At 36.8% G+C, this 14,917-nt stretch overlaps 1 protein-coding gene across 2 annotated transcripts in view; it reads right to left on the bottom strand.

Annotated features, from left to right (window-relative positions):
* The window catches only part of AIDA (axin interactor, dorsalization associated), a 44,360-nt gene that overhangs the window by 10,261 nt on the left and 19,182 nt on the right, over positions 1 to 14,917 (bottom strand). For both annotated transcript variants that reach the window (XM_003265065.4, XM_030812834.1), the window contains exons 5-6: positions 9,270 to 9,333; positions 8,606 to 8,712 (exon numbers count right to left, since the gene is read on the bottom strand). In XM_003265065.4, coding sequence (XP_003265113.1) covers positions 8,606 to 8,712; positions 9,270 to 9,333 — 171 coding nt within the window. The remainder of the gene's footprint in view (positions 1 to 8,605; positions 8,713 to 9,269; positions 9,334 to 14,917) is intronic.

The raw sequence follows: 14,917 nt of genomic DNA, 5'->3' as shown, positions 1-14,917 counted from the left end.
GTCACAACTTAAAATTTTCTTTATATATTAACGATATTAGTCGTTTGTCATTGTGACTTTGATTACAGTGTTTTCTGACAGAAAAAAGACAGAAGTTCTTTTTATGATAGACTATTTTCTCCCAAGTAAACATTAAAAATTCTTCCACCTTTAGGTGAATCAATTTCATAACCTGTAATTGTCTAGATCTTTTAGTTGAAATAATGAGGCTGACATTTCTTTCTTCCTTACCAACAAACTTTTTTTTTGCCTGAGAATATAATAAGGTTTAATCTAACTACTAAATATATTTCTAACAATGTAATATGGAGGCAGTGATTCCAAGCTGGAAAGATACCTAATTTATTCAGTTCTTCCCTAATTCAAGGTAGAACATAAAACATTTCATCTCTACCATGAAGGTTCTGTTTTATCTTTACTAAGGAACAGCTGAAGTTATGTAATTAAGACGACAGGTAATATAGAAAGGTGTATTTCTCAGTGTTTTCTAACGTGCTCTCTCCCTGCCTAGTCAACTCCTACACTCCCTTTGAGTCTCAGTTCTGGCTAGATTACCTTTGCTTAAACTCTGTCAGTCCTTCTTTTGTTCACTCATAATATACTGTGTCCACCTCTAACCATGATGATGTACTTTTTCTGGCTCTGACTTACATGGTGAGCATCCTGAAAGACGGGGATGAGTAACCATTTTTTTATTGTTCGCACTAGTAATAAAGAGATCTTTGTTTTAGAAATATTTTGTTGAATGATAAACGAATTTTACAGTTCTAGAGGTTATTATGCTCTATTAAACACATGGCCTGAAAACACGTATCAATGTACTGCCTTATATAATATGCATGAAAGAAGATAAAATACTAGGATAATACCATACCATTCCAGGGTTGGATGAAAAAGTTAACATATTTGTGTATCAAAGATAAAAACATACAATAATTAAAAATCAAGGCAATGTATTAAAAGCAAGATTTCTAAAAGAAGAATGAATGCATTCAACTGTATAGAGTAATATGAGAATAAGTAACTACATTTATAAAACTTGAAGACTGTAACTGGAATAAGCAAAGAAATCATCCATAAGCCATGAAAAACTGCATGTTTCCAGCTAGATCATTTGCTGTTAGATCTAAAGCAAGGATCAGAAATAATAAATGTTCTTCCATGTGGAAAAGCTGCATAAATAATAAACAGCCAACTTTTATAGAACATGTCAGGGTGTGCCAGGCACTGTTCTAATCCTTTACATGTACTAACTCATTTAATCCTCCCAACAATCCTATAACACAGGTGCTATAGCACCCTATAACAAGGTGTCCCATTTTTTCAGAAGTGAAAACTAAGAAAAGTTAAGCAATCTGCCCAATCATATAGCAGTTTGGCACAGGATTCCATGCTTGTAACCACCACACCCCATTTGGCCATTTCTTAATTATCCATAGAGCCTAAACACAACCTGCGGGATGACCTCCCCATCTCAAGGTCCTTAACATAATCACATCTGCAAAGTCTCTGTTGCCGTGTAATGTAACAAACATATGCACAGATTCTGAGGATTAGGATGTGGACATCTTCGGGAAGGGATGCATTATTTCTGCCCCACACTTCTAAATATGAAAAGCTCTGTATGGCTACAACTGTCTAAATCAAGATTTCTCAACCTGGGTTCTGTGGAATCCCAGGGTGTCCCTGAACTGTCACTAGGAGCTCCACGCAAGAGAGTGATTTCTATCAAATCATATCAAAGCCTTTAAATATGCACTAAAGACAATAAAATACTAGGATAATACTACACCATCTGCAGCCCCTGCAATGGCTTTGTACACTGAGCAATGCAGGTTTACAGTGATGGAAAGAGACTATGCAGCCCCTATAGCAATTTTATTACAGGTCTTTGAGCCTCATATGGCAGTAAGCAGTTAAGATTATGTTCACTTGACTTGGTCCATTTAATTTTTTTTTTTCAGGAGACAGGGGAAGCCACTGGTAGCTGATGAGCTCTATACAGCAGTCTGACATCAGCCTCTTGAGCTTTACCGGTCCCAACCTTCCCTTATGCACCAACAGCTGGAGCAAACATACTCTACTTGTAGCAAAGAAAACTGGAGGAAATTTTTCAATTCAATGTGATTTCTAAAGAAGAGGTATGAGCTAGGAGAGGAAGGTTCTAAGCCTAAGAATAGAGACAGTTCTCTCTAAGTAAAAACAATGAATTTCAAGCTTCCGAATCATTTCACTACACTAGTGCACTGGGGAAGACAAAAAAGTCCATTTAATGATGAGACCTACTTATTAATAAGGTTGTACCTGGATGGATAATTTCCAAGTTGTATCATCTGTGAAAAACACTTTATCAATGTAGCGATGGATCCAACAAAATCGAAAAATCGCAACTACAAGTCACAACCATTGATAAGTAAAGACACTGATTATTTTGATATCCTAATGGCCATTTAAAATAAAGCTTTTTTTTTTTTTTAAGTAATGTTCAGTTAAAAAAGGCTCAAAAAGGAAATTACTTGGTAGCAGAACTTAATGCCCAGAGAAAGAGAAGTCACAAAGTGGTCAAGGATCTCATAATGCCTGCATGTGAAATTACAAGACGTTTTTAGCACAAGATATAGTAGAAGAAATTTAAAAGGCTCCATTCCCAAACCGCGCAATAAGTGCACACAGAGATGACTTTTCATATCCGGAAGAGGTTTTGTGATAAGCTATTAAAAAAATAGCTTCTCTATTGAGTCTACAAATTTTACGAATAAATGACATGCTATAGCATTTATAAGGTCTATAAATAATGGTGAACTCAAGAAAACTGTTTCTGCTGTGAAGTCCCCAAACAAGCAAAGGCCAAGCTGGATTTCACGCCCTGTCCTCAGGTGTACCTCTGAGGAACTGCCCTGGGCTGTACACTGTGGTGTCAAACAGAAAATGCTGACACTGTCAACTCACGGCTTTCTTCACTGAGGTGCTGCTGTCAAAATTCTCACACATAAAATGAAAAGAGGTTCTAGGTATCAGAGAAATGGCTAAGTTTATTCAACAAAGACCAGTTCACTCAAGAATGTTTTGAAAATTGGCCAGGCATGGTGGCTTACACCTGTAATCCCAGCACTTTGGGAGGCCAAGGTGGGTGGATTACCTGAGGTCAGGAGTTTGAGATCAGCCTGGCCAACATGGTGAAACTCTGTCTGCACTAAAAATACAAAAATTAGTCAGTGTGGTGGTGCACGACTGTAACCAAAGCTACTTGGGAGGCTGAGGCAGGAGAACTGCTTGAACCCGGGAGGCAGAGGTTGCAGCGAGCTGAAATTGTACCATTGCACTCCAGCCTGGGTAACAGAGTGAGACTCTGTCTCAAAAAAAAAGAAAAAAAAAAAGAATGTTTTGAAAACTGTACAAGTGTCTAACCTAGCAACAGGGCAGGCTCTCAGAAGAGTGTGTTATAGTCACTGCCACCATGAGGAGATGTGGACTGTGCAAGCAAGTCCTCTGTCCATGCTGGCCATGTGAATCCCCAGATGACCACCAAGGTGTCCGGCAATCAGTACCACTCTCCCTCCTACAGCTAGTACAGAGAAAAGCGGAGGAATATCTGAGTCCCCTCACTTACAACTTCTCTGTTCCAAGAGGAAGCTGGTAAAAATGGAGATCCCAGAAAGAAGTAGGATCTTCTCACATCGACTAGTTCTGTGTGTGGCCAAAGGCACTCTGGACAATGGAGATTACAGAGAACCAGACTATGAATGGATGAGGAGTCTGGGGTTACATGGAAAGAACTTGAAGTCAGTGAAATCCTTTAAGACCTTGTCCTCACACAGAGAAGAGGAAGGCTGCCATTTCCTTTTTTGTCTTATTATTTCTGCTTTTAAAAAAATTGCTGTTGTTTACATCATATACCACAACAAAAGGAAAATTTTTCTTTTGGTCCAAAAGGGCAAATGGCATGATGGTCTTTGTTCTAAAATAGTAGTATATCACCACCTAGACCAGAACGTTAAAGAGGCAATGCCTTCTCATAAAATTACTAAGGATTGTATCTTCTGAAAACATTGTGATTTGAATTTGCTTATTAAGTTTATTTGATTTTTATACTATATTTTATAGATGCTTGTCACAGGCACTGGTACTTCAATGAGAGGTCAGTCCTTATGTTGCCTTGGTGCTTTGAAAGTTAAATGTCATGAACAAGGAGTACATAATTTTTTATCCACACGTTTAGGACAGAATTCAATCAGGTGTCTAAAATGCAAACTCAACATTATCATACCGTAATATATACATATGATAATATATATACCCATGATAATATATGCATTGCTAGTTTCCACCATTTTTAACTTATCATACTTGTAATTAAATTTGCATATCTGGTACATATCTGGTTTTCTCAGTCATCCAAATTTTTTTTGAGTATATATTTCTTTGTGCTGCCAAAATATAATAAAAATATATATACTTGATAATGCTTTGCGTTATTTTGAGATAATTTTTAACACAATTTAAGATAAAGATACTGCTCAAACTGGCTACAATATTTGGTAGATGGCAGATAACACATGAAATGTGTCTTGAAAATCTGGTAATAGAAAATCTTTGCAATTTGCATTGCACATAGATAACAGGTCATGGTGATACCATTTATTTGTTTCAATTGCTGAGTTACATTTAGAGGTAGAAATCGTTGTAAAATATTAAAATACATATACGATTTATTTTAGCTAGCAATTGATTAGCAGTTGAGGAACATGGGTTCCTCAAGCTTTTAAGAGAAAGGCTTTGAAATTATAAGTCTGTTCATTTTCAAATAATTTTAAAAGTTTGACAAAATTTTAGGGGCCATTATCATTGAAATAATAGTGTATGTAGGTCTGTTGAATTAAAACGATACCTGATTAAAGTTGTTTGTCAACATAACCATACACTTCAGATGATATTAACTGCTTGGCCCCTAAACATGTTCTGGATTTCCATAAAAAAGGAATGCCCTGATAGTCACAGGAAAGTAATGAACATTTGCTGCAGTTTTTGACTTTCTTACATGTGTGTGAGCAAGAAAAGAAACTGCTTGATTTCAGCTGAAAATAAAATCCATGTTTTCTTATCTTTCAAGTTCAACTCAGAATTGAATAGTTATGCAGCAGAAAACAAACACAGGTTTGACATTAGGTAGATTTCATTCTTTATTTTGAGTTTCAAAAATAATGTTTTATGCATACATAAGCCTATGTAAGAGATGAAGAACCAGTAGCTATGTATAATAATTCTGAAACTGCTAGGACTATTTGAGCTTGTAACATGTTACCTAGTAAGAAAATGTTTTTAAAAGTCTTGTGTAAAGTTGTGTCTTGGCTATTTTTAAAGTTATATTGCTTTGGTTTATCATTTTATAGCTTTACTATTCAAGACTATCAGTAAATTTTTAGGTTATAAATAATAGGCTATAAGCTTATACTTTCCATTTAAATGAAATCTACCAAGACTATCTTTAGAAAAGTTAACTTCCATTTTGGCTAAGCCAATTATATAACATAAATGTTTGCTCTTATGAAATTAAAAAATTTTGAAAAGGAAGGAAGGAGATTAATATCAAGAAAGGTAAGTAAGCCTGACTACCATTTTTTTATTTTCATGAAAGGCTGGCCAAAAAGTCATTTTAAATTTTAAATCAGAAAAAAACTACCCTTGGTCATACCATATCTACATACCATACATCATACCCTCACACCTCATTATCTTAACGGTGGTAGTGGCTAGTATATGAGTTGGCCAAAACTCATTAAAGGTACATATTAAAAAGAGTGAATTTCTTTTTTTTTTTTTGAGATGGAGTCTGGCTGTTGTTGGCCTGGGTTGCAGTACAATGGCACAACCTTAGCTCACTGCACCTCCGCCTCCCAGGTTCCAGCAATTCTCCTGCCTTAGCTTCCCAAGTAGCTGAGATTACAGGTGCCCACCAGCACGCCTGGCTAATTTTTGTATTTTTAGTAGAGACGGGGTTTCACCATGTTGGCCAGGCTGGTCTCGAACTCCTGACCTCAGATGATTTACCTGCCTCAGCCTCCCAAAGTGTTGGAATTACAGGCGTGAGCCACCACGCCCAGCCAAGTGAATTTCATATATGTAAATATCCTAGTAAAACTGATTTTAAATCTTGGGTAACAAGAAACTTTTTCTTGCTCTATAATTAAAAGTTAAGTATCATCTTGCTATTTCAATGACATTTTCAATGAATATAATTTTACAAGTTATTTTTCAATAACACAGGCCCTGAACAATATGATCCCAAACCAAATATAGCTAATTAAACTATACATATTCTTTCTTTTAGGGGGAAAAAGATTCAGGGACTAGAAGGGTTCAGTAAGGCATTTGTATCTCTGAAATGAAATATCACAATGTTATATCAGAATACAAATTCAGTTTGGGCTTAATATTACATAGCACATGGATTTAATTTATGGTTGAAATTCCTTTTCAACTTAGCAACCTGAACCCCATAAAGACCTTAATCTGCCTATTTCATGATTTACATCATCTGCTTCTTGTTTGCTACAGAAGCACAGTAAGCAGGAAAACAACCAAATCAGAAATTTATAGAACTAGAAACTATACCAATTACAGTATGTGGTTTGAAAAGGCAATAAAAATTATTGAGTCAGTGAAACAGCAAAATATCTCACCATCTTGGCAATCTTGAAATACCCTATAAAAGCAAGAAAAATATAGCTCTATCTTCATAAAGCAAAGTAAATTGGAAATAATGCCCTTGTACCAAAGAAACATTATTAACAATAAGAGCTACCATTGATAATGCCTGCAACGTTTCCAATAATCCTGCAGTGTAGGCACTGTTATCCCCATGTAGAGATGATGATAAGAGTAACAGCCACCACTAATATTCAGCATATGAACAATACAATGCTAAATGGTAAACTTAGTATTTTGTTAATCTTCACAGTAACCTTATGAGTTAGGCACTATCATTATCCCATTTTATAAAGAAACAGAAGTTCAGACTGGTTTAAGACACAGGTGCAAAGTCACTCAACTAGTGATTGGCAGAGCCCAGACTCAAAAGCCCAGTTATCTGTTGGTCCAAGCCTATATTGTTCCTGCTCCAAATGACTCCTCTTCAAGGAGTATTCAAAATACTGGAATATTAATTATGAAGAAAGCTATCTGAACAGCACACAGATTGTATTTAACTATAATGGAAAGCTTCTAGAATCTCTTCTAAAATGCATGACAATATTATAGCAGATTGCTATACTTCCTAAAGTGAACTAGTTTATCAGAAATAAAAACTGTACTTTATAAGAACAGAACAGAGTAAAGCAGTAATTGGGAGAGGCAAGAAATTTACCCAGGGTGCTTGCCAAGGTTATTTACAGGGAGGGAAGATAGTCATGGAGAGCTTCCAGAAATAAAAAAGTTTCCATATATTCTTTGCTTCCCTAAAACAAGATGGGGAAGAAAGGGCAATTGTTCAACATCCACTCCCATGGGTCCACTTTTAACCACCACAGTTTGATTAATTAAAGAAGTACTTACGGCCAGGCTCAATGGCTCCTGCCTGTAATCCCAGCACTAGGAGAGGCTGAGGCAGGTGGATCACCTGAGGTCAGGAGTTTGAGACCAGCCTGGCCAACATGGCAAAACCCTGTCTCTACTAAAAATACAAAAATTACCCGGGCGTGGTGGCATGCGCCTATAATCCCAGCTACTCGGAAGGCTGAGATATGAGAATTGCTTGAAACCTGGGAGGCGGAGTTTGCAGTGAGCCGAGATCGTGCCACCACACTCCAGCTTGGGTGACAGAAAAAGACTCTGTCTCAAAACAAAACAAAACAAAACAAAAGAAGCACTTATGACAGTATACAGAAAAGAATTAACATAGCAGGCCTAAGACTGTTATTCTTAGAAAGCCTCCTTGCAAGGTCAGCCCATGGCTGGCATCTGGGATCTTGGATTTGGGGAGGGTTCCCACCATTCCCTGATAAGAATGGTCACTGTGCCTAAACTGTGTAAACAATATGGTTTGTGCTAAACATCTTGTTTCCTCTGTAATCTGGAATTTTGGTCTGTGCCAGGCAGAAGGTACCCACATAATCAGTCCCCAGTAAAAGCTTTGGGCACTGACTCTAAAGAGCTTCTCTAGTAGACCACATTGTGCATTTCACATATGTTGTCACAACTTGTTGCACAGGAAATTAAGCACATTTTATGTGACTCTACTGGAAGGGGATTCTTGAAAGCTTGCATCTGGTTTCCTCCAGACTTTGCACGTATGCCTTTTCTGTTTGCTGATTTCGTTCTTGTGTTCTCTTGTAATGAATCCTAGCTATGAATACAACTACATAGTGAGCCTTGTTAGTCGTCCTAGTGAATCACTGAACATGGGGATGGTCCTGAGGACCCCTGACACAGATAGTAAGATAACTTCACACCATACTTATGAAATAGCTACTGCCAATAAAATTTGCCTAAGATTGGCATGAGCTTTAGAGTGGTTGTACTGCCCCACTAGCAAATACCAAAGTAAGTTTCAAACACCCTGACTTTGGTGGCAGTTAAGTAAGGTTTATTTTTAATAAGTGATACCTACCGGGAACTCTAGCAGGAAAAGAATCAGGAGACCCCGCTCCAGCACCACCCTCTTCTTCATCTTCTTCAAATTCCAAATTCTCTTCTTCACCAGGTGCCAAAATTCTTCTACATGAAAAAAGGGCAGAAAAAACAACGAACTGCAAAACTAAATATACTAGTGAAGCCTCACAGATACTCGTTTCCCAGGCAAGATGCTATTATTAAAAAAATGCTGATACGCCAGGTGCGGTGGCTCATGCGTGTAATCCTAGCACTTTTGGAGGCCAAGGCAGGTGGATTGCCTGAGCTCAGGAGTTCGAGACCAGCCTGGGCAACACGGTGAAATCCCATCTCTACTAAAATACAAAACAATTAGCTGGGTGTGGCACCGTGCACCTGTAATCCCATTTACTTGGGGGGCTGAGGCAGAAGAATTGCTTGAACCTGGAAGGTGGAGGTTGCAGTGAGCCAAGATAGCACCATTGCATGCCAGCCTGGGTGACAAAGCAAGACTCCATCTCAAAAAAATAATAATATTAAAATAAAATAAAATGCTGATATACTGCTATCATTGTTGATGTCAATGATATCAATAATACCAAAGTTGATATTTAAGAAAACTCAGAAATATCTGAGAGAGGTATAAAATAAAATAAGAAAACAAATATAAATGTTTCTTTTACCTTAATGGGACAGGCTGAACATCAAATGGGAATTCTTTATTATATGTAAGAATATTCTTTAGGACTAGAATAAGAAGATAAAGAAACATGAATTCTTCCACGAAGCAAAATCAAAAATTATATCTTAAATGATTAATTTTTAATCAATTTTATTGTGCATATTAATATGTATTTTTAAATTCCCAGCCTTACCACCATTTGAGAGCTACACAGTACATTTGTCCACTGAAGTCTTAGCAAAATTAAAATATCCATGATATACTGTAGGTACCAGTATCTTCAGAGTAACGTCAGATCTCCAAGAAGAGCAAGTTCCAGAGTCTCAGAGCCCTCATGGAAAATGAGTCCCATCTACAAGTTCCTAGGTGAGACAGGGGCTACCAGAAAAAGAGAATGCCTCCTCCCTATAGTACTTTAATTAAAAGATTTGAGCCTGGGCAACACAGGGAGACTCCTGTCTCTACAAAATAAAAATAAAAATTAGCCAGGCATGGTGGAGCAGGCCTGTGGTCCCAGCTACTCAGGAGGCTGAGGTAGGAGAATCACTTGAGCCTGGGAGGTCAAGGCTGCAGTGAGCCATGATCATGCCATTGCAAGAATGATACTCTGTTGCAAGAAAAGAAAAGTTGTATAAAAGATGCCCAGTCAGAGACACATGAGTACATTTTATTCTCTGCTCTGAGATTTCTTCTCAATGCCATCAAACTGGTAGTTTGTAGCAGCAAGTTTATAATTCTCATATTTCTTTTATGATAAAATTTATTATACTGAATCCTGGCATTCTGAGTCTTAAAAAATTATTATAATCAGTCATGCACCACATAATAATGTTTCAGTCAGCGACAGACCACACATATGACAGTGGTCCCATAAGATTATAATGGAGCTGAAAAATTCCAACTGCCTGGTATATACTATACTTTTTATAGTATATTGTTTACATAGAACTTACGGTACTTACTATATTTTTTGTCATTATTTTAGAGTGTACTTCTTGTACTTATTAAAAAAAAGTTAATTATTTTCTTTTTTTTTTGAGACAGAGTCTCGCTCCATCACCCAGGCTAGAATGGCATGATCTCGGCTCACTGCAACCTCTGCCTCCCAGGTTCAAGCGATTCTCCTGCCTCAGCTTCCCGAGTAGCTAGGATTACAGGTGTGAGCCACCACACCTGGCTAATTTTTGTATTTTTATAGAGATGGAGTTTCACCATGTTGGCCAGGCTGGCCTCGAACTCCTGACCTCAGGCCTCAGCCTCCCCCTCAAAAAAGTTAATTATAAAACACTCTCAGGCAAGTCCTTCAGGAGGTATCAGAAGAAGGCATTGTTATCATAGGAGATGACAGCTCCATGTGTGTTACTGCCCTGGAAGACCTTCCAGTGGGACAAGATGTGGAGGTGGAAGACAGTGATATTGATGATCCTGACCCCGTGTAGGCCTAAGCTAATGTGTGTGTGTTTCTTAGTTGTTAAAAAAAAAGTTTAAAAAGTAAAAGCAAACAAAAATTAAAATAGAAAACACCTATAGAATAAGGACATAAAGAAAAAATATTATTGTGGCCGGCGCATTGGTTCACACCTGTAATCCCAGCACTTTGGGAGGCTGAGGCAGAGGGATCCCTGGCAGACAGGAGTTTGAGACCAGCCTGGCCAACATAGCGAAACCCCATCTCTACTAAAAATACAAAAAAATTAGCCAGGCCTGGTGGCACACGCCTGTAATCCCAGCTACTCCAGAGGCTGAGGCATGAGAATTGCTTGAACCTAGGAGATGCAGGTTGCAGTGAGCGGAGATCATGCCACTGCACTCCAGCCTGGTCAACAGAGCCAGACTGTCTCAAAAGCTGTCTCAAGGAAAAAAAAAATATATATATATATACACACACACACACACACACATACATATATATTTGTACAGCTGTACAAAGTGTTTGTACTTTAAGCTAAATGGTATTACAGAAGAGTCAAAAAGTTTCAAAAAGTTAAAGTTAATAAAGTTTATATACAGTAAACTAAGGTTAATTTGTTATTAAAGACAGGATAATTTTTATAATAAATTTAGTTTAGCCTAATTGTACAGTGTTTATAAGTCTACAGTAGGGTATAATGTCCCAGGCCTTCATATCCACTTATCACTCACTCACTGACTCACCCAAAGCAACTTTCAGTCCTGCAAGCTCCATGCATAGTAAGTACCCTATAAAGGTATACCATTTATTATCTTTTATATGTATTTTTACTATCCTTTTTCTACTGTGTTCAGATAGGTTACATACCTAAAAACTTACCACTGTGTTACAACCGCCTACAGTATTCAGTACAGTAACAGGTTGTAGAGGTTTGTAGCCTAGGAGCAATAGGCTATACCGTATAGGCCATACCATCTAGGTTTGTGTAACTGCACTCTATGATGCTCACACAACAAAATCACCTAAGGATGTATTTCCTTGAGTGCATCCCTGTCATTAAGTGACAAATGATTGTATATATACATACATATGTACTTACATACGTATGTATACATACAATGTGTATATATACATACGTATGTATACATACACAGTTATATACATACGTATGTATATATACACATGTACTTCCATATTTATGTACACACATTCACAAAGAGGGATTTATCCTGAAGAGAAGACTTCAAACAATATGGGACCACCTGCTGTGTTCTGGCTGTGACCAATCTATATTTCAATGATTACATTCTGGCATGTAAACTTAAAGAGAGGCATCTTACAATTCTAGCTACCTCTGAAGGGTATGTATGTAATTCAGTTTCATTTCTGGCCTTATGGGTGGCCAGTAACTACCCGTGATTACATTAAAGTGAATTCATGGCATTAACTGGAAGACCTAAAAGGCTTCCATGATTTTGTACTCAATTTATTCAATCTTTAATTTTGGAGTCCTGCAGTTTAGAGCTAAAATGGGTGTGGCATATTGGCATCCCAAAGAAGGAAATCCAGAGACTGCATGTTGCAATTCCATGACTTACTCCAACATTCCTTCATCTTCTTCTTTTATATATATATATAATGTATACGTTTATATATATATATATATATCATCTATACTCTTCATACATATAATCTATACCTTCTTATATATATAATCTTATATACATAATCCATAGTATATTCATTCTTATGTATGTAATCTATACCAAACCCTCCAGTGAGAAAGAACTCTGAGGCTGGTGTCTAGATGCTCATTCATTCTCTTTCTTTCTTCTCAACAAATATGAATTGAGTGCCTCTAATATTCCAGTCACTGATTTAGGTGCTAAAGAGAACAGTGATCAAGACAGAGAGTCTTTACCCTCATATATGGATCTCAGACTCTCATCAGAAAAAGCAATAAGCCAACAAGTATGATAATGTAACTGTGATTAGTGTTATAAAGGACACAAACAGGATGAGTGTGTAAATGGATTAAGCAGAGAAGAGGGAAAACTTTAGCTAAGGTAGACAGGGTAAGCCTTTCAAAACCAAATTATTAGAAGACATTTGAGCCATGACCTAGGATGAGAGGAACCATCTGCAGGCAGCTGTAGGGAAAGGGCTTCCCAGGGATTAGCAAACAGCCTGGAGCAACAACAAAGGCTCTGAGGCAAAAACTAGTCAGGCTTGTTCAAGGAACAGAATCAACTGTATAGCAGAAGTTTGATAAGCAAGGCAGAAGTGGCAGAAGATGAAAGTTAGAAGATTTGAAATCAAATCCTAGCCCAAGAATTATGCCAATGACTTGAACATTCACATAGCCACTTTGAATCTCAATTTCCTCAATTCTACAACAAGAACATTTCCTTCAGTGTGTTGTCAGAATTACAATCATGAAATTACATAGAAAAATTTAAAGTACAAGTATAAACCTACATTATTATATAACTCATTCTCTACCACTATTTAGCCGACTAGAATCCTTGCATTTCAGATCTCACTAAAAAGCACTATTTTTTAAAAAAATTATAAGAACATCCTTTCTAAACTTCGTACATGATAGCTCATTGTGAGTAAATGATTAATTCAACTCAATAAATATCAATTAATCACTAACATAATATTGTATTAGATATCAAGAATGGGAAAGGGGAACAGGTGACAAAAAAGACCATGTGTCATTCATATAAGAAACAAAAACATATAGTAATATTTTAATAATAAAATGGGGAAAAAATCAACCTTTACATTTGTATAAAACACCAATAAAAAAGTTGAAAACTGTATCGGTTACTAGGAATATCTTCCATTTGTATTGTAATAGAAGAATTAAACAGTATTTTCTTTTCTTAGGTATCAATGCTTTGAAAAGGAAATGTTTGTTTTGGCATAATAACCTTTCATTATTTTGTTTTACAAATGTAGAGTGTATCAAATACTTAAATTTATGTGGATAATTTTGGAAGGAAAAACAGATCCTTTCTTATTTTCTGTAGGATAGGTTTCCATTTTCACCAACTATAGAATAACAGGGATTCTAATGCCTTTAAAAACAGGATTTACCTTAAACTTTACATAGGGTTTTCCTTCCACTAGTACTACTAATTATACTTTAGGAGGAGGCAGAGAAGGGGAGAGGTGAGTTTATAATTTCACAGAAGGTATTAAATGAACACAAAGTACATCATGGGCTGGGGACTCACTGGCTCACTCAGTAGACTCTACACACTGAGGACCTCTGAATGGCAGATGTGGGGGACTAGTAAAAACTCTGCACTCCCAGCCTGCTCTCACGGAGCATGGACCTGCCACCCTCCTGAAGCTTACACTCTAGAAATGACACACACACAAATATCAACATGTGTTCTCTTTGCCACTGACGTGTTTCATTTTTGTGGTAGGCAAAATGGGTAACTGTTCCCACCTGAAAGATTATTTTTTAATTATGAGAAGTTTCCCTGAAGACATTCAATTCTATTCAATGTAACAAAATTTGCCATGCCCATATTACATACAAAGCACTGAATTAGGCTCTGTGGGAAAAATACAAAGGTTATTCACAATCTCTCTGAGGAGTGAAACAAATACAGGGCAAACAATGAAGATGGATATAAAAAGTGTTACTATAAAAGATAGGAAGCCGAGTTTAATATGGCTAGGGGAACAGAGAAAGATGGGACATCTGAGGGACTTTGAAGGATGAATTTATGGAAGGGAATTTTACAGGGTCATGAGGAGATATGTTTGAGTAAGAAGTAGTATGTGACTGAGGATTATAAGCAAATTAAATGTATTTTCACAATCAGTATGAATTTCAGACATGATTTTCAAGAGATTTTTTTAAAACTCTGAAGAATATATCAGCATAACAACCAACCTAGTCCAACATACTGCAAGTTATAGTCATTAATTTTCCTTAAAAGAGGCTACTAAGGGCTGAAGTGAAATAGAGCAAATCGTTTCAGCTTTGTTCAACCATAAAGTGAGAGAACTCAACTATATGACTCTTAAAACTCCTTTCTCTGTTCTAAAATGCTATGATTTTATGATTCCCTACTTAGATATTTGACTTGGATAAACAAACTCTATTTACATAATAATGTTAAGATGTGCAATCTTGTCTCAATGAAAAATGAGAATATTGATTTATATTCATTTAGTTTTATATTCAACACTTGTGCCTTTGCCCATATGGC

This window comes from Nomascus leucogenys, chromosome 5 (genome assembly GCF_006542625.1).
Source record: "Nomascus leucogenys isolate Asia chromosome 5, Asia_NLE_v1, whole genome shotgun sequence".
NCBI lineage: Eukaryota > Metazoa > Chordata > Mammalia > Primates > Hylobatidae > Nomascus > Nomascus leucogenys.
This window is presented reverse-complemented; position numbering and strand designations above follow the sequence as displayed.